At 37.8% G+C, this 18,302-nt stretch overlaps 2 protein-coding genes across 2 annotated transcripts; both read left to right on the plus strand.

Moving 5' to 3' along the window:
- Window positions 1-1,158: 1,158 nt before the first annotated feature.
- Window positions 1,159-2,504, plus strand: PSBW (photosystem II reaction center W). The gene is made up of 2 exons (XM_006838797.4): window positions 1,159-1,325; window positions 2,084-2,504. Exons 1-2 carry the CDS (start codon window positions 1,229-1,231, stop codon window positions 2,371-2,373), a joined length of 387 nt encoding a protein of 128 aa, XP_006838860.2. The 5' UTR covers window positions 1,159-1,228; the 3' UTR covers window positions 2,374-2,504.
- Window positions 2,505-8,739: 6,235 nt separating this feature from the next.
- LOC18429512 (Sec23/Sec24 protein transport family protein) lies at window positions 8,740-18,132 on the plus strand. The gene is made up of 2 exons (XM_006838798.4): window positions 8,740-9,744; window positions 16,165-18,132. Exons 1-2 carry the CDS (start codon window positions 9,082-9,084, stop codon window positions 17,818-17,820), a joined length of 2,319 nt encoding a protein of 772 aa, XP_006838861.2. The 5' UTR covers window positions 8,740-9,081; the 3' UTR covers window positions 17,821-18,132.
- The last annotated feature ends 170 nt before the right edge of the window (window positions 18,133-18,302 follow it).

An 18,302-nucleotide genomic window follows, 5' to 3' on the forward strand; every position in this document is an offset into this window, starting at 1 on the left:
TTGGTTAGGTACCTAACATATGGTATGAGAGCAACCTGTTCATATTTTAAGAAAGGGCTTCCTGCTGGTATAGAGTGAGAGCCATTATAGAGTGAGAGCCGTTGAGGATGTCGATCATAGGAAAAGGCTACCAGTGGAAAGGCCTACCTATGGAAAGAGCTACCTGAATAGAGTGAGAACCGCCGAGGAACGTGGTGGTATATAACGATCTTAGGTGGTTTAGGGGCTTGACTTTCCAAGTTTCCGTCACCCAAGAGTTTTGGGGCATATTGGTTAAGTACCTAAAAAACAATTTTTGTTCTATGAAATAACAAGCAACACAAGCAACTTCTGTTAGCTGAAACCAGGGTTTTTTAATGTTTTTTTGGTAGTTCAGCTGTAGGATTGTTTATGTCAACTTTGATTTAGCCTTTGTGATGATCGATGGACGGCTGAGATGCATCTTCACACGGTATTGTGGCCATGTACCGTCACCTACCATGGTGCATCACAAAAGCTCAAGGGCACGTATTTTAATCAATGTACTACGTTTTTTCCCTCTTTCAATAAAGGTCAAGTACTCTTGTCCAAAATAAAAATAAATTAAGAGCACATATACTATGGTCCCTTGGGAGCATATTATAGATTAACTCACTCGAGCATGACACTTGGGAGATTTTTATTTTATTTTTATTTTTTTGAATTTTGGTGATCCATCTAATTCTAACTAGATGATTAGTTTTAGAGGAAAAAATTGGATTTTGAGTTCTTCAACATGTACATCATTCCTTTTTAATTTTGAATGGTTCCAATCTTGGGATGTCCTTTTTTTAGGCACATAGAGATGGGGAATTATTTTATCTATTGAGTACAAATTGATTTTTTAAAATACTTTTGAGTACAAATTGATTTTTTAAAATCTAATATTTTTACTGCTTTTTATATTTATTTGGATGTGTTTTGTTTAGTTTTACTTTAAATATATTTTACATATTTTTTAGGATTTTTCAAGAGTAGGGGTGGATTTGAGGAGAGGTGATGATATGCACACGTGGTGTCGTTTGGTTGGGCAAAAGTGGGATGAGGATATGAGGGCCTATCCACTCAAATATTGGTGTATGGTCTTGGAATTCGAGGGTTAAACTTTCCATTTTTCCTACAAAAATAATAAGGTGTCTGCCCTTCTTTCATTATTCATAAAACACTAACACTCAAAACTAAAATTTCCTCTCTCTCTTGCTGAAGCGCCATGGCTTCCATCACTGCAACCACAGGGACCTCAACCCTTGCCCGTGCAAGCCTCATTTCTAGGGTCTCCGCTACTAAGCAATCGCCAATAATTCTAGGTAAACCAATTAATTATAGCTTTTTACACTGTTTCTTAATTCTAAGTGAACCAATTAATTGTAGCTTTTACACAGTTTCTCATCTCTCTCTTGCCCTACTTTCCTTATTTTCTGCAACAATAACTCCCTCTCTTGATTTTATTCTTGGGTCTTTACACCTTGATCTTGCTATAATTCTGATAATTTACTTTCCACTCTTTGCATCACTCTTTTCTGTTCAGCGAAAGGTATGGTAGGTGCGCATATTTGTGCAAGGGTAGCCACTAAAAAATTTGCCAAAATAGTAGTTCAAATCTTATGTTAAATTTCTTACATTTTTCAAGAAAAATATCTATTTTTAGACAATTTTTGTTTTAATCTCATTTAAAAGCAAACTGTAATAAAAAGTCAGATAGGAAAAGGCCAATTATTTAGGAAAACAAATAATTCAGAGTTTATGGTTATCAAGATTTGCCTTAGCTGGTCTAATCCACAACAAAAATTAGGTTTAGTTGGAAGTATGGTAAAAACCAATGGACCAGACGGTACTGATTGGTTCAAACATTCGATCAACTAAATAAATAAAGTTGGGTAAAAAAATTTATAGAATTTTTTTAAATTATTATTATTTATTTATATAAAAATCCAATCCAACTAATTCGACAAATAGATGGACTGGTTTTAAGTGGCCTGGACTCCTTACCGATTCAGTCGCCCGTCCGGTCCTCGCAACAATGAATGACTGTACATCTTTTTTTTTGTTTATTTTGATGATCCAGGATTGCCAACACTAGCAAAGAAGGGAGGAGTGAGGTGCTCCCTAGAGGCAAAGCCTAGCACCAACCCATGTGTGGGTGCGGCCTTGGTTGCTTCAGTGGCTACAATTTCGAGCCCAGCTCTTGCTCTAGTTGATGAGAGGTTAAGCACTGAAGGGACTGGTCTTAGCCTAGGTATAAGCAACAACCTTCTTGCATGGATCCTTTTTGGTGTTTTTGGGCTTATTTGGGCTCTCTACTTTATTTACACCTCCACCCTTGAAGAGGATGAGGAGTCTGGTCTCTCTCTCTAGATCACAATTATTGTTGCTGTAAAAGAAATAGTTCTTTGTGTGTGGTGTTGAGTTCTCCCCCCAGTTTGAGAAATTGTGCATGTATCTAGACTCTTTGATTTGTTATTAGATGTCTTAAGGAATTTCAGTGATATTTCTCTCTCTCTCTCTCTCTCTCTCTCAATGCTACCAAGGGGAGATGACCTCTCTCTCAAATTTTTTTTGTTCTCTTTAACTAATGTTAAAATATTTATTGATAAAAGAATATTACAATTAGAAAAGGACCCGGTTTTTATGTGGTCAAGCTCACATATGTAGAAATGTGTGCTTATTAATAAATCTATTTTTGAGAAGATTTTTTTACTTAAGTTTTAAGGACACGTAATCTCTAACATGGAAATCATGAATATAAAAAATTTAATAAATTTTAAAAACTAGAAATAATAATTCTAATAAAAAAACAAATCGAACACCTACTTGCATCCATCTCTCTTTGAACCGCATGTGTAGTCATGTGGTCTAGGCCGCATGAAACAATTTTCCATCAGCAAAATTAGAGGTACCAACAACGAGGGTAAATAAGTCTCCCCTCGTTGCCAAAGAATTAGATGACTGAGATTGTCAATGACAATCTCAGATTTCAGCTGCCAAAGGACTTTATTTTCCTTCTTACATCATCCAATAATATTCAAACGAGTCTCCTTCCACATCGCAGAAAGTCCCCAAATTTCTTCCAATAAAGATCTTCAAACGTTGAAGAAGAGCAGAAAATTCAGCGAAAATCGATTGTAATTCCAATGAAGCCAGCAAAGAAAAACATGATATTACCGTTCCAATGTCTAACAACCCCTCAATACCTACCTCACTAAGATTATTAAATGAGCTTCCATCAAAATAAGTTTAAAGCAACCCTGAACAAAGGGGGGGGGGGGGGGGGGGGGGGGGGGGGGGTTCAGTGTCTCTCTCTCAATATTTGCTCCGGTGTTCTTTTGGCCATCTTATATCTTGTTTCAATCTCTCAAAGAAAGCATTGTAATTGTAATGTCCACACTCATGACATATATATATATATGGTCACAATAGGGTAAACAAAGACATTTTTTTTTTTTTTTATAACGGTAAACAAAAACTTTTTGCCATCAAAATATAAAGACATTTGCAATTGTAGGGATGGCAATGGACTCGGACCCAACCTGGGATCCAACAGGTAGACCTAATCTGCATCCGGGTCCAAATTTTGAACCCGAACACTATTTGGGTTCGGTCTGAGTTCGATCAGGTCCAATCGGGTTTGGTCCCAAGTTATATTTTTTAGCTTATATAGCTGTTGTGATTTTTATGTCGGGTTCAATTGGGTTCAGTTGGATTTGGGTTAGGTCCCACATTATATTTTTTAATCCAAGTTTGGGTCCGGTGACTTCAAGTTTGGGCCGAGTCCAGCCAGACCCGACCCATTGCCACCCCTATAGCATTAAATGTTTGGTTTTTGACTTTCAATATGCATCATACTAGTCCCGGTTGGATCCCTGAAATTTGAATAAACTGTTGAACTTTGAACTCAAAAAATCACGTACTATGGTGGTTGTAATACGGTGGGATAAAGAGAAAAGGCACGTTACCGTGTTGTCGGTTTCATACTTGTCTTCCTAATAAAAAATTGGGAGTCATTTAATAATAGGCATTGTGGTATCTTCTAGGAGTTTTCGATTCAATGGAAGAAACTTAATTTTAATTTAAGGGCATATTTAATACGCGTGAAAATATTTCTGTCCAGAAAAGACTTCATCATCATGTGATTACATATAGGAGTTTTTTACACTAATTAGTCCCAACATATTTTTTCTAACCAATTAAAAATTGTTAGAATTTGTGGGAACATAGAATGGAGAGACCATGTTAGAATTTGTGGGAGCATAGAATGGAGAGACCATATTAGAATTTGTGGGAGCATAGAATGGAGAGACGATGTCAGAATTTGTGGGAGCATAGAATGGAGAGACTATATTAGAATTTGTGGGAGGATAGAATTGAGAGAGGACATAACAGTTATGTGGTTCAGGCCGAAGCCTTACATCCACGTATCCAAAACCTTAACCGGCTACATCTTCATTATATTGGTTTTTTGTTTTTCCCTTGTGAGTACAATCATATAAAAAAAATGCTAATGAAATTGAGCTTCTATACAAAAGCCCACATCTTAAAAAAATACCACCCATTTTTTTTTTTTCCTTCTCTACTTCTTCAATTTTTTTTTTTCTATTTATATATGGAAACCCAATATTTCCTCGTGAAGAAGAAAAATTTCTTCAGAAAAAAAATCTACACCTTAACAATCTGAAGTCCAAAGTACCCCAAAAGAAGAGTAAAAGAGCCGACGGGTAGGCGTTTCAGTCCGGACAAATACTAGAACAGATGGGCAGGCGCTTCCTCGAGCAATGGGCAGCCGTATCAGGGGACGGGCAGCTATCGCCAAAAAAACCTTTGCCCTCAAGCAATAGTGAAGGGCCTCTGCTTTCGTTAAAAAAAAGGGGGTTCTGGCCTGCTTCAAAGCTTCGATATTAATGGCGTCCCCCTCTCCACATACCACCAAATGGATAAGATCGATGCTTCTGTAAATGGATAAGATCGATGCTCTTGATCGACTACTAACAAGGAGTGTACGCCATATGGTTTCTTAGTTGAATTGAATATGCGGAGTGGTGGGTATGTAAGGGTGAACGACTTGTTGGAATTGAACCTACAAAGACTCGCTAATGTTCCCCTAAAAGCACATACCACCAAAAAAATTGCTAGAGAAAGAGGGTAACCAAGTTTTTGCAACCATTTTTAAGGCAACAAACAACAATAGGGTTTCAATCGATGAGTGAGATTGATGATTGCAATGAAAATTTGAGAGATCGATGATTGCTCCAATCGTAGATGAAAATAAATTGATTTGATTACTGACCTTCACAAAACAAGCAATCTGAGCCGTAAATCAAAACTTTCTTCTTCGCTCTGATACCATGTTAGAATTTGTAGGAGCATAGAATGGAGAGACCATGTTAGAATTTGTGGGAGCATAGAATGAAGAGGGTATAAAACATTTACGTGGTTCAGACCGAAGCCTTACAAAAATCAGTTAATATGAAAAAACTCGTATACCTAATTATATGAATATATTTTTTCATGTAAGTATTTTCACCGGTACGAGCTTTTTGGCTAAGCATTTTCACGCGTACAAAACGTACCCTAAATTTTATCATGTTGCAATATTATGTAAATCTAGGTATTGAAATGGTAACATGGAAGGTTAGTGCTAAGATTGAGTGATGTGCTTTTCCCTGCCTTCCAAATGGCCTCCATAGTGCATGACCGCATGTGCTACCCTCCCTTTTGCAACACTTTCAATGTAGTAATCTCATAATCCTGATTCTAAATGGTCAAACAACAAATATTTTCAAGTACTAATATATTAGTTTAACAGGCATGAAACACATTAATGATCTGAAACACAGTTGTTCTCCTTTCCAACTAATAATATAGGTTAATTTGTACAACTAACCCCCCTCTCTCTCTTTCTTAAATGAGTATGCCTTGTTCTTTGAGAAATTTATCAATAAATGCTTAAAGGACAAAGTTTACGGTGTCAACCTTATATTATAGAAGCGAGGTATGCCTCAAAAATTCAAATCCATTAAAAAAAGTTATTTTGATGCTAAAGAACTATACACTTGATCAGCTCGTCCTTGAGATGCTAGGACATTCAAAATAAAGAATAATTTTAAATTTTAAAAATAGTACATATTGTAACACATTATCTAGACCGTTCATATTCAAATGTTTGTAAAATTACTTGACCTACATCATTTTTTTAAAAGTGCGGTTTGTATAGTGCCGAGGCTCTAAGCAACTAAAGTAAAGCACACCTTCAAATAGTGTCAAGAAATATGGTTTCAATACTGAAAATCTTTGTGATAGTCTTAAAATATATTTATATCTTTAATTATAAAATTTAAAGCTTAAAAAATAGTATAAATAGAGCAGATATATGAGAACTTTAAAATCTTGAAAATTGACGGTCTAAACATGCATTACAAGATGCACTATTTCCAAAACTTGAAATCTATTTTTTTTCTCTTGTCCATACATCTTGATGTCGAGATGACAATTTTGATGATGTTTGGGCATCAAAACAACATCTTCTAGTTAAATTTTTGAGGTGAGCTCTAATTTGATTGTTTAGAGCCTCATCTATATATAAACTTTTTCTTTTTTTAATTTTTAATTTTATAATTAGATTTCAAAAAGGTTTTTAGGTTATTGTTGAATTTTTTGACACTAAAATTACCTCCTTCCCCAAGGTTTGAAGCTGCATCTTACTTGGATCGTTTAAGGTTGAGTCCCTCTGCAAACTCGACCGAGTTAAAAGATGAACTATTTAACTTTTTATTTTATTTTTATTCATTTAATTGTTTTTATCAATATACATATGATCATGAGTTGGAATAGTTGAAACTTAAAAGGAGTAAAATGTTAAATAAATAACCTTTTAGGTGCATTTTGATCAATTTTTCTCCTTTTTTTTTTTTAAAAAAAAGAAAAAAACTATAAGAATTTTTAGCTTTTTAAAAATTTTATACTATGAGGTTTTTTATCACAATCACCCTTAACCATCACATATATTAGTAGCTAAGGATATGTGACAAAGTTCAAGATAAATTTTCTTGAACTTCGATATGATGAATGATGCACCCATGTCTAATTTTACATTCGATGGCTCAAGATGATTGCATCCTAATACCAATAGCAAAATATTGAAGAATCTTATTGTTTACTTTCTCTAAAACAATATCAAGAGTAAATTACGCATACCATGTGATCCAAATTGGCCTACTTGGATGACCCACATTTACGAATATGAGGTGGGCCAATTTTGGGTCCCTTGTGGTTCATTTGCTATTGTTGTGGGGATGCAGTCGACTCTAAATAGTTGGAAAAAACCTCTAATGATGATGAGGTGGTCCAATTTTTTCATTTTAGTGTACGACAATATGAGTTTTTTATATGTTTGTTGTAGCGGTGTTAATAGGCCTAGGCTGGCCCATGGGCCGTTGAATTGGGCCCAATTTTGTTGTAGGGCTTTGTAGGCATGAAGTATTTTTTGGGTTAGGCTCGGCCTGACTTTTTTATATACTTTGTGAAAAATTTCCCTCGTATAAAGCTTGGCCCAACTTGATTATGGTTCATGAATTCAAGCCCTTGGTAGGGCCCAAAAATTAAACTTAATTTTTGGACCCAGGACTAACTTCCATAGTTCAAGGCTGGGCTTGGGCCAAGTAGACCTAAATCTGAGCCATTAAGAGTCGTAGTTCGTTGTCAAAACCCAACCCAAAAAGAGTAACCTCATGTTCTCCTGAGTTGCCCATGTTGTGTAGCATAATCCAGTCGGCTCGTTTTATGTTTTTCCTTGGAATAACGTCCATAGGGGATGCATTGTGGCATAAGAGAGAATACTTATTTTTTGAGACTGTTTACATAGATACTATTTATCTTTTGTACATAAACGTCACTATCTGTTTTTTTTAGTAGATCAATGGGGAATACAAGCTCCTACATGTTTTTAGTAATAATTAACAGTTTTCGAATGCATTAGTAGGAATGGAAACCTTCGTTTTTTAAAATAATTAGCAGTTTTCAAATGTATCAGTGGGAATGGAAACCTAGATCAGTTGCTTAGGCTCAAATGGTACTACTACCACGACCTCAACCCCATTCTTTAAAAAGTGGTATGTTAGTGGGTCAAAGATCTCTTTATAAGGCTCGACAATACTACCACCAATGGTGCAGGCCATTTTCAAAAAATCGTTATCGTTCCCACCCATTAAATGTCAAATCCAAAGTGTTGGGGCGAGTCATAAAATCCCATAATGGTTTTTTTTGGAACTTTATGTTTAATAGCAGTATTATCGGTGCTTATTTTGAAATTTAAAAAACAAGAATAATGTTGATCTCTATATAAAAAAGGATAAATAATCTTTTTGAGACAATTTCCTAATTTGTTGGGATAATTAACGTATCTTTCTCAAAACAAAAAATAATCTAAATATTTATGAATTTCATGCTGAGGTCTTCTTTTGACACAAAACATCAAGTACCAGCGAGGGTATTTTCGGCAAAAAAAAACTGAGGGAAATGGGTAGCTCTCACAAAATGGGATTAATGTTGGGGTTCGGACAAAAAGATTTTGAAGTCATTAATACGACCTTCTCAATAAACGAGAGAAATTCCCTCTAAATTTTTTAAACGTTTAAAAATAGAGGTACTTCGAAGAAACCGGGGGTGTTTTAGGCATTATTAATACTTGACGACTCGACACAAGAGAGAGAAAGAGAGTGGCTCTGAGCCATTCAAAGTGGAGAGAGAGAGCCCAGAACCCTCCAAAGGTCGAATCTCCATGGCGAAAACGCGTTCACCTGCAGTTTGAGATAGAGAGAAGAGGGGAACGAAACATGAACAGGAAAGTCATCGTCGCCAAAAGCTTTAAACTCCATCGCCAAACTACTTCTCTTTCCCTTTCAAGATCCCAATCTCGACTCACAAAAGTCCATCTGGAGTATCCTCTCTTCTCCCAAAACTGAAGTTTCCTCACTTTTTAGTACCCAATTTTTAATGGGTACTCTGCTGTTTCCTTCTCTCCCTCTCTCTATCATTATCTAACCAGGTCCTGCAGAAAACCAGCCACCATTAATGGATTTCATCGAGCTTGAGGCCATCGAAGGTCTTAGGTGGTCATGGAACACTTGGCCAACAACCCCATCTGAAGCTTCTTCGCTTGTGATCCCTTTGAGCATCATGTGCACGCCATTGATGCAATTACAGGACACCCCACTTCTCCCTTATCACCCTCTTGCGTGTAAACAATGCAGAGCTATACTCAACCCTTATGCTCGGGTTGAGTACCAAACCAGAGTCTGGTATTGCCCCTTCTGTTTCTCTAGGAACCCATTTCCCAGTTCTTATGTTGGTATCTCAGAGACAAATTTACCAGCTGAGCTTTTCCCCACTTATAGCACAGTTGAATATGTTCTCAGTTCAGGAAAACCTACACAACCAACTTCTTCCTCTTCTTCGATTTCTGCTTCTTCCTCGTCCTCTTCTTTGGGTTTGGGCTCCGATTCAAGTGTGAGATTTGGGGGACCTGGGTTTGTGTTTGTTGTGGATACTTGCATGGAAGAAGAGGAATTTGGGGTTTTGAAGAAGGAGATTTTGAGGTTATTGACACGATTGCCTGAGAATGCTATGGTGGGTTTGATCACTTTTGGGTCGATGGTTTTTGTTCACGATTTGGGGTATGGAGCGTGTTTGAGAGCTGTGGTGCTTCGTGGCGACAGGGATGTTTCTCCACAGAAAGTAAGTAGACGTTTCCCAATTCGTGGTTACTGTGTGTGTGTGTGTGTGGGGTGTATGTGTGTGTGGATGCATTCCGGATAGGAAAGTGTTATGGCACTCTTTTTCCCTCATTTAAGATCATCGAGTTGTAAATATTAGTCAGTTATGGCACTTGGTTGACTTATAGAATGGAGGTTATTCTTCTTATTTTTTGTAGCTTACCTGTCTCTAGATTATCAGAAGCTTTGCTCTTGAAATAGGAGATATTTGGGACAAACCCTTATTGGGGTGTGATGTCTTTGGTGTTTAGAATTGTAGATGGAGTTCTTATTTCTGTTTTTTTATATCATTTTGGGCAACTGCACTGCAACAACTATGAGCATTCTTTGCTGAACTTTTGTATCTATAACTGTGTGTTAATTTGTTGGGAATCCTAGATCTGATTGTAGGATTTTTCTGGCCTTAAATATTAGTTAGTGCTTGTGTTACCATCGAAGTCATTTTGTATTTGTATGTTCTTGGTCTTGAATCATGCTTCCCTTCTTTGTTGTGTCAGGTTTGCTCTGCAATCGTCTTTCACATAAATTGGAAAACTAGGGTGTATTATTTGTTTTGTGAGTAATAGATGGTCGGAAAACTTGGGAGTCGGGGCATTGTTGAGCTCACCCAGTCGACTTCGTCGATTAGGTGCCCCACGGTTAAAAGTTCCATTGGCGGTCAAGCTGTCATCGTCAGTTAAGGTTCACTGGCGGTTAAAGTGGCTCATTGTTGGTCAAGGTGTTAACTGACGTCTCATCAGTTAAGACTTTACACGATGGTCGCTCATCGATGATCTCTTTTAATTGATGGTGTGTCCCAAAATGTTCCCTTTTGGCGGTTTAAAAATGAATCTTGCATGTAAGAAGGATCCTAAAAGAATCCATCCAACCTAGAAGGTTTAGTGGAGAATTAAAGGAAAAACTTGGCTTTGATACGATTTGTTGAAACCTAGATATGGGACAAATACACCAAAATTCGTGCGAGTGTACGAGTGAAGATAGCAAGCAAATAGATAAATACTTCAACACTGACACTAATATTTATGTGGTTCACCTTTTCAGGTTACGCCCACAGGAGAAAGAAATCAGATCAATTATTAAAAATAATAGTTACAAAATCATTCAAGAAACAAGTTTTCTTGGGCTCTCTGACTTCTTTTAGAGATTTTCTCTCGCTTTTTCTCTCTAATAGAAGGATCACTTTCTTTTAGGATTTACTGCATCTAAAAGACTTCACTCTCTCTTCTTATTCTCTTTATGAGAAGGCTCACTTTTCTCTCTACTGTGACATGGAAAAGCAAACATCACAAGAAGAGACACATCATAAAGAAGAGGAACTTTTTATCATCAAGAAACCCTAGACCCTCATGTGAGCCTTTTTATGTGATTTTGACTGTTCTCTCTTTCCCTCTCTTTTTTTTCATCTCATCTCATATGTAGGGCCCATTTGAAGATTGGTTTCTCTTTTGAAAAACTTTCAATCTCCTTACGTGATGTTTATCTTTTTCTAACCACTTTCAATCACTTATCATGCAAATTATTGAGTTATTCTATAACACCCCATTCTTTTAGAGTATTGACCATGGGGTCTTTTCCACATGGGATGGGACACCTTGAGGAACTTTAACCGTCCGAGGCACTTTAACCATCGGAAGGACTTTAATTGACAGTGAGCCCCCCTAACCACCAGTGAAAAGAAGAAAGGGAGGAAAAGGGTGTGGCGACTGTATGCGTGGATTACAGATGAACTCTAATATTGGGAATAGGATGATATCGCTCAAAGGAAATAACTGGATCATTTGGAAATCGAAGATGGAAGGTATTCTATACTTGTAGGGACTTGTATACACCCATTGAAGGGGTGGAATACAAGCCTGAAAGTATGACTGATGATGAGTGAAAGTGACTAGACCGAAAGGCTCTCATAATTATCCGACAATGGTTGGATGAAAATGTGTTCCACCTTGTGTCAACAGAGACATTTGCCAATTTATTATAGGATAAGCTACATGACTTGTACAAGAGAAAGACCGCAAAAAGTAAGGCGTTTTTTATATGAAAATTGGTAAACATGAAGTTCAGGGACATGGGACCCATTATAGAGCACTTAAACGAGGTGCAAAGCATTGTTAACCAACTCGCAACGATGAAGTAGTTCCTTGAAGATGAGCTACAAGCTCTGTTTTTACTCAATTCACTACTGCATAGTTGGGAGACCTTGGTAGTTTGTAACTTAGCAACTTATGGGATAGTGACCATGCATTAAATTACTAGTAGCTTGCTGAATGAGGAGATGAGACGAAGATCCTTCGACTCATTGAACTCACAAGCTCTTGTCACAAATTGAAGATGGTTAAAAAATAGGCACTAAAATCGATCTAGCCAATCTAAGGATAAAGTTAGATCAAAGTCGAGAAAGAGGGTCACATATTATTGTGGCAAGAATGGACACACTAAGAAAGAATGTCAGAAGCTTAAGAAAGTGCAAACTGAGGACAATGCCAGGGATAATGGCAGGCAAACCACTGCAGTGACCGCAGATGTTGGCGTGGTTGGAAAATGTAGTGACGGGTGCATCAATATTGCATACGAGAGGGACTCCATGTCAAGTCCCCAAAAGAATGAGGTATTATAGAATAACCCAATGACTTGCATGACATGTCATTGGAAGTAGTTAAAAAAGACAAACCTCATGTTACGAGGTTGGGATTTCCCAATAGGGAAAGAAATCCTCATATGGGTCCCACGTATGAGATGAGATGAGATGAAAAAAAAGGTGGTCAAAGATTATTTTTTATCTCTCAGAGAGAGAAAAAAAGAACAAATCAAAATCACATAAAAAAAGGCTCACGTGAGGGTTTAGTGTTTCTTGATGATAAAAGTTCATCTTCTTTGTGTGTGTGGCTCTTCTTGGGGTGTGTACCTCTCATTGTCACAATAGAGAGAGAAAAGTGAGCCTTCCCATAGCGAGAAGAAGAAGATAGTGAAGCCTCTTAGATGCAATAAATTTTAAGAGAAAGTGATCCTTCTATCAGAGAGAAGAAGAAGGAGAAGAGACTGAAAAAAAAGTCCAAGAGTCAAAGAAAGTTTGCTTCTTGAAGGATTTTGTAACTATTATTTTCAATAGTAGATCTGACCTTTTTTTCCCGGGGACGTGTAGCCTGAAAAGGTAAATCTTGATGTCATTGTTTATTTATTTATTTGCTTGCTATCTTCACACATACACACACACGGATTTTGTTGTATTTGTCCGGTATCTGGGTTCTGTTGTGCACATCCGTAATTTGGCACGCGGGCTCGACATGGTGAGCTCAAGAGGCACTACACAGCTTCACTTCAACTTTGGTGGCAAATAAACATAATACGTTTTTGCAATTGGGTTGTATTGTTGAGGGATTGAGCATTGGAAACGAAGGCGAGTCATGAAAGAAGGTAAAAGAACTTAAGGCTATAAATATGTAGAAAAGTTTGCAACGGAGGAAGGTAGTGAGCTTGACAACAGAATGAAATTTTACTTTTATTGATTTTGACAACAAAATATTTGTGCAAAAGTTATGAAATTTGACAGTTTGCTTCAAAATGGGTAAGATGTTTGACTGAGGGCTTAGGAGCTATGCCATGGTCTGTTTAGGCGCAAGTGAGGAGTATATTTTAACCGAGGAGTTGTTAGTGATTGCAGTTGTTGGGTTTGAGTGTTTTTTCTACTACTAGAGTTATTTCCTTTTCCTGATACTTGGTTCTGGGGTTCTTTTTCGCATCTTTGTCGATAAATTTGTAGAGTAGGCTGTGGTTTGATAACCTGTTTGGTAAATATAGGTTTATGTATAAATACAGGAAACTTTGGCACTGGCGAAACAAAGATAATAAGTGGTTCCAAAAGTTGAGCACATTTCACTTAACAAGATATCATAAACCGCAGAATCCTAGCATTCTGCATTGAGCTTTGCTCCATGCTTGGGAATTCTGTTGTGTATTTTAGTTGTGCTATGATATTACTATTTAACTTGTGCTATGTGAATGATATATCTGACACATAAAGCAATTGTTGGGATCTTTGCTTCCTAATTTTTCATAGGAGAACCCTAAAATCATGTTTTTTTTTTAGAGAAAGTAGTTCCCCAAAATCATCTTCAGTTTTTTGGTTGAGAAAATAGATTCCCAAAACCATCTTCAGTTTTTTGGTTGAGAAAGTAGTTCACAATAATGAACTCCATCTGCCATGTTACTGGCATGAAAAAAAATCTTAAGAACCAAATTCAAGCCATGTTACTGTGGCCAGTAATTAGAAATTGACATGGGGAGTTGGAAAACTATGTTTTCTTGGCTCAATCATAGCTCAAAGGATGGGACATTATTTGAAGTAAACCCATACGGCTAAGTTGTTTTCAGCAAGGGAAACCTTAGTATGATCTTGGAGGCTGTTACCATCATATTTACTTAAGATCACTGTACTAGGTTTCAAGTGCCTTATGTCCATCACATTTATATTGTTTTTAGCTATTATTGCTAATATTATTTTATAAATACTCTGTTTGTTATTGAATTAATGTATAAGGCGTTCTACAATATTCTCTGATAGTAAGTGTAGGTTTCAAACCTGAAGTAGAGTGTGACAGTTTGAAACCAGGTTTGAAACTCACTGAGTCTGACAAGGACTTGGGCTGGTCACTAGGATCTAACACCCCATTTGCAGATATTATTGCTTTTTAAGATAATCATAATAAATAATATAATAATAATGCATATGTATATGCATACATACACACACACATGTACACACACATATTCTCTGTATATAGTTCCTGGTGGATGACAATGCATATATATACCTCTGAGGGGAATTGATGCCTTGAAGTTGCTGAGGCAGCTTGCTTATTTGAATATTATGGTGCCATTGGATGTTAGTGCGCTAACAAAAAGCATATATTTTTTTGAGAGAAGTTTAACTTGTCTTAATGTAGTAATAATTACTAAAACCTGATGAGGTATTGATCTAGTGAGAGGCAACCCACATGTGTGCTTAGAGTGATATGGTCTGCATACAAAAACAGTGAGTGAGGCCTGGTAATATATGGAGATTTTTTTTTGGAGCAAGGGGGATGGAGGGAGGGAGAGAGAGAAACAGAGAATAGGTGTACCCTCGGTCAAAAAAGTGTAGGTGAACCAGTGACATGGTCCGTGTACAAGAACAGGGAGGAAGCCCCGTAATATTTAGAGTGATGGAGGAGTGAGAGCGAGGGAAGGGGTATAGAGATAGAAGAGGATGGATGAACCCTCGGTCAAAGAAAAGTAATATACATCATATACAATCTTCCTGAACTAGAGAAAAGGATATAAACAAAGAGTTTAAATGTCTCTCTTTTTCTGATTTCCCTTAAACTCTTCAAAGTTCCATATACTTCCCAATTCCTGAATGAAAACCTAGTGAATATCGAAAAATGCTAATATGCTATCGACCTCTTCTTCTATTTGTCCAATTTGCCTTCAACAGCAGTTTTGAGTTATATCTAGAAGCATACCTTTCCGTTTCTATTCTAGTTGGCTTTGCATGATTTTGGATTCTATATATATAAAAAAATTCTCTTCTAGGAATAGAGTGCATTCTTCCTTTTATGTCACTGGAGCTCTGTTCCTCTGTGAAAACATTTAGGTGCTCCAAGTCTAGCAAACAGGTTTGCATTTTACCTGGTAACCCTAATAAGTCTAGCACTCTTCACTTTTTTCTATTTTATTCTGTTATTGAAATTTTTAACTGAGTTTATATTATTTTAACTTGTCAACAGTTAACAGTTTCAAAAAAATATTATGTTAACTTGTCAATGTTTTATTGATGTATTACTTTATTAGCATTCTTTGATGAGCCAAGTCGGTCCACTTGGTGATCCATGTTTCCCTTTCCTTGTTTCATACTCCTTTGTGATCCCACGGGCATCTTTCCTTTTAAGCTTTTTAGGCAACTCCATTAAGAAATATTGGAAAAAAATAGCTACGAAAGGAATCCGCCTCATATATGGACTTTGCAGGGTTTTATACTTTGTGGTGTCCCTACTTCCAAAAGTAATGCTCCCTTAGCTGCTTCATGAGGTATTTCTAGCAGATTGGGAGTTTATGATAAATTGGTTTTCAAAAGTTTCATGTGTATGAGAAATTTGAAATCCTAATGAAGAAAATGCAACTTATAAACGATCTTTTGTTCTATAGATGACTAATTTACGTTCATGAGCTCAATGTTGCAACAACAGTTGCCTTCAATTGGAGCTATGGGCTCAATCAAACCTAACTTCTTGAATATTTTGAATCATGTTTAACTTGCTCCATGACCTGTACTCTCTCTCTCTCTCTCTCTCTCTCTCTCTCTCTCTCTCTCTCTCTCTAAAACAGTGCCATTACCCCCATCTTGCAGATCCAAGAGCTCCTAGGCATATCGCATCTCCATCATCGCCACTTCGGCAAGGCACATATTCACCGACAAGGCTATCTCCTCCCCATCTCAGATTGCGAGTTTAATTTTACTGCTGCCCTTGAAGGCATCTCTGTTTCCGTTCCTCCCATGCCTGGCCATAGACCCCAACGCTCCACTGGTGCTGCAATAGCTGTAGCTACTACCCTTTTAGAAGCTTGCCTTCCAAACACAGGAGTGCAAATCATGACTTTCCTCTCAGGTCCTACAACTGTGGGCCCTGCCATGGTTGTTGAGACTGATCTCACAAAGAGCATCCGGACCCACCAAGACCTGCTCTCTGATAGAGCCCCTCACTACAAGAAAGCTTGCAATTTCTACAGCCACTTAGCTCAAAGGCTATCAGATTCCTCTCTCTCTCTAGATGTGTTCGCCTGCTCTCTAGACCAGGTGGGGACCGCTGAGCTCAAACCATCGGTTGAGAGCTCAGGAGGCCTGATGGTCCTTGCTGAGTCTTTTGGTTCCGATCAGTTTAAGAAGTGTTTGCACCGGCTCTTTGAACTAGACCACCACGACATGAACTTCAATGCAACAATTGATGTGGTAACCACAAAAGAGGTGAAGATATGTGGGGCTTTAGGGCCCTGTGTCTCTCTCAGAAGGAAGAACAGCTTGGTGAGTGAGAAAGAGATAGGGAAAGGTGGGACTTGTGCATGGAAACTTAGCACGATCCATAGCAAGACATGTATAGCCTTCTTTTTTGAAGTGGGGGGTGAGCCCAAAGCCCAACCAGGCTCTGCTTTTCTCATTCAGTTTCAAACGAGATATCGAAATGGAAATGGAGAGACCCGGCTTCGTGTAACCACTTGTGCAAGAAGGTGGGTTGATAAGGCACGGTTCCAAGAGATTGCCGAAGGTTTTGATCAGGAGGCTGCAGCTTCAGTCATGGCTAGGCTCGCAATTCACAAGGCTGAACAATCATGTGCCGATAACGCGCTTCGGTGGCTTGACAAAACCCTCATCCGTTTCGCTGCAAAGTTTGGGGACTATGTGAAGGAGGACCCATCCACATTTCGTCTCTCATCAACTTTCTCTCTCTACCCCCAATTCATGTTCTATCTGCGAAGGTCTCAGTTCTTAGATGTTTTTAACAATACCCCAGATGAGACAGCCTTCTTTCGGTTGGTTTTGAACCGAGAAGGGGTGGTGGGCTCGCTTGTTATGATCCAACCAACTCTTTTTAGATATTCTTTCGATGGGCCCCCAGTTCCAGTTTTACTCGACGTTAAATCGATTTCACTAGATTGTATCTTACTATTTGATTCATTTTTCCATGTGGTGGTTCATTTTGGGTCCAACTTTGCCCAGTGGAGGAAGCTTGGGTATCTTGAGTACCCGAACTATGAGAACTTGAGGAAACTCATGGAGGCTCCGGTTCAAGATGCTGAGGCCCTGATTGCAGAGAGAATTCCGGTTCCTAAGCTTGTGGTATGTGATCAATATGGAAGCCAGGCTCGGTTTTTGCTTGCAAAACTGAACCCCTCAATTACTCAGAAGACGGAATGGGTTGATACGAGCTCAACTGAGATGATATTCACAGATGATCCAAGTTTGCAAGATTTTATGAAGCATTTACAGGAGTTGGCTGTTCAGTCCTGATGTGGGTTTTTTGGTTCCGGGCCTTTTTGTGTGGGTCTCTCTCTCTCCCCATCGCCCCCCAAAAAAAGTAGTGTGGAATCATGTATTGCGAGTGTATGATACGAGTGTGATATCTCAATATGTATCAAAGCTGCTAGAGATTTGTGTACAAAAAGTATTGTGAGCTCTCAGTATGGCCGTGTTTTTTAGGCCGAATGAGATAATTGGATGAGGCTTGTTCATATGCTAGGAGCAGCTTTGTCGATTTTTCTTTTGAAGTTATATATGTTTATTGTTAGGTATCTTTTGCTTAATGGATCTGATTGTCTGGGATATATTGTCTAGAATGGTCATCACTCACGTGATTTGCTTTACCCCATGTGTACAAGTGAGAGAGAGAAAGAGAGAGAGACTTTAGCAAGAATTTATTCAAAAGCCCAGAAAATAACTACAAAAGTAGAAAGGGAATATGATATTCTGGAACGGTGTTTTTTTTTATATAT

This window comes from Amborella trichopoda, chromosome 3 (genome assembly GCF_054954075.1).
Source record: "Amborella trichopoda isolate Santa Cruz 75 chromosome 3, AtrichopodaSantaCruz75HAP2 v2.0, whole genome shotgun sequence".
NCBI classification, from domain to species: Eukaryota; Viridiplantae; Streptophyta; class Magnoliopsida; order Amborellales; family Amborellaceae; genus Amborella; species Amborella trichopoda.

What these genes read in the sequence shown, in the direction of transcription:
- LOC18429512 (XM_006838798.4), top strand. Translation starts at nt 9,082, where the DNA reads ATGGATTTCATCGAGCTTGAGGCCATCGAAGGTCTTAGGTGGTCATGG. An exon ending in GGGATGTTTCTCCACAGAAA is followed by an intron (nt 9,745 to 16,164) that starts GTAAGTAGACGT and finishes CCCATCTTGCAG; the next exon opens with ATCCAAGAGCTCCTAGGCAT.
- PSBW (XM_006838797.4), top strand. Translation starts at nt 1,229, where the DNA reads ATGGCTTCCATCACTGCAACCACAGGGACCTCAACCCTTGCCCGTGCA. An exon ending in GCAATCGCCAATAATTCTAG is followed by an intron (nt 1,326 to 2,083) that starts GTAAACCAATTA and finishes TTGATGATCCAG; the next exon opens with GATTGCCAACACTAGCAAAG.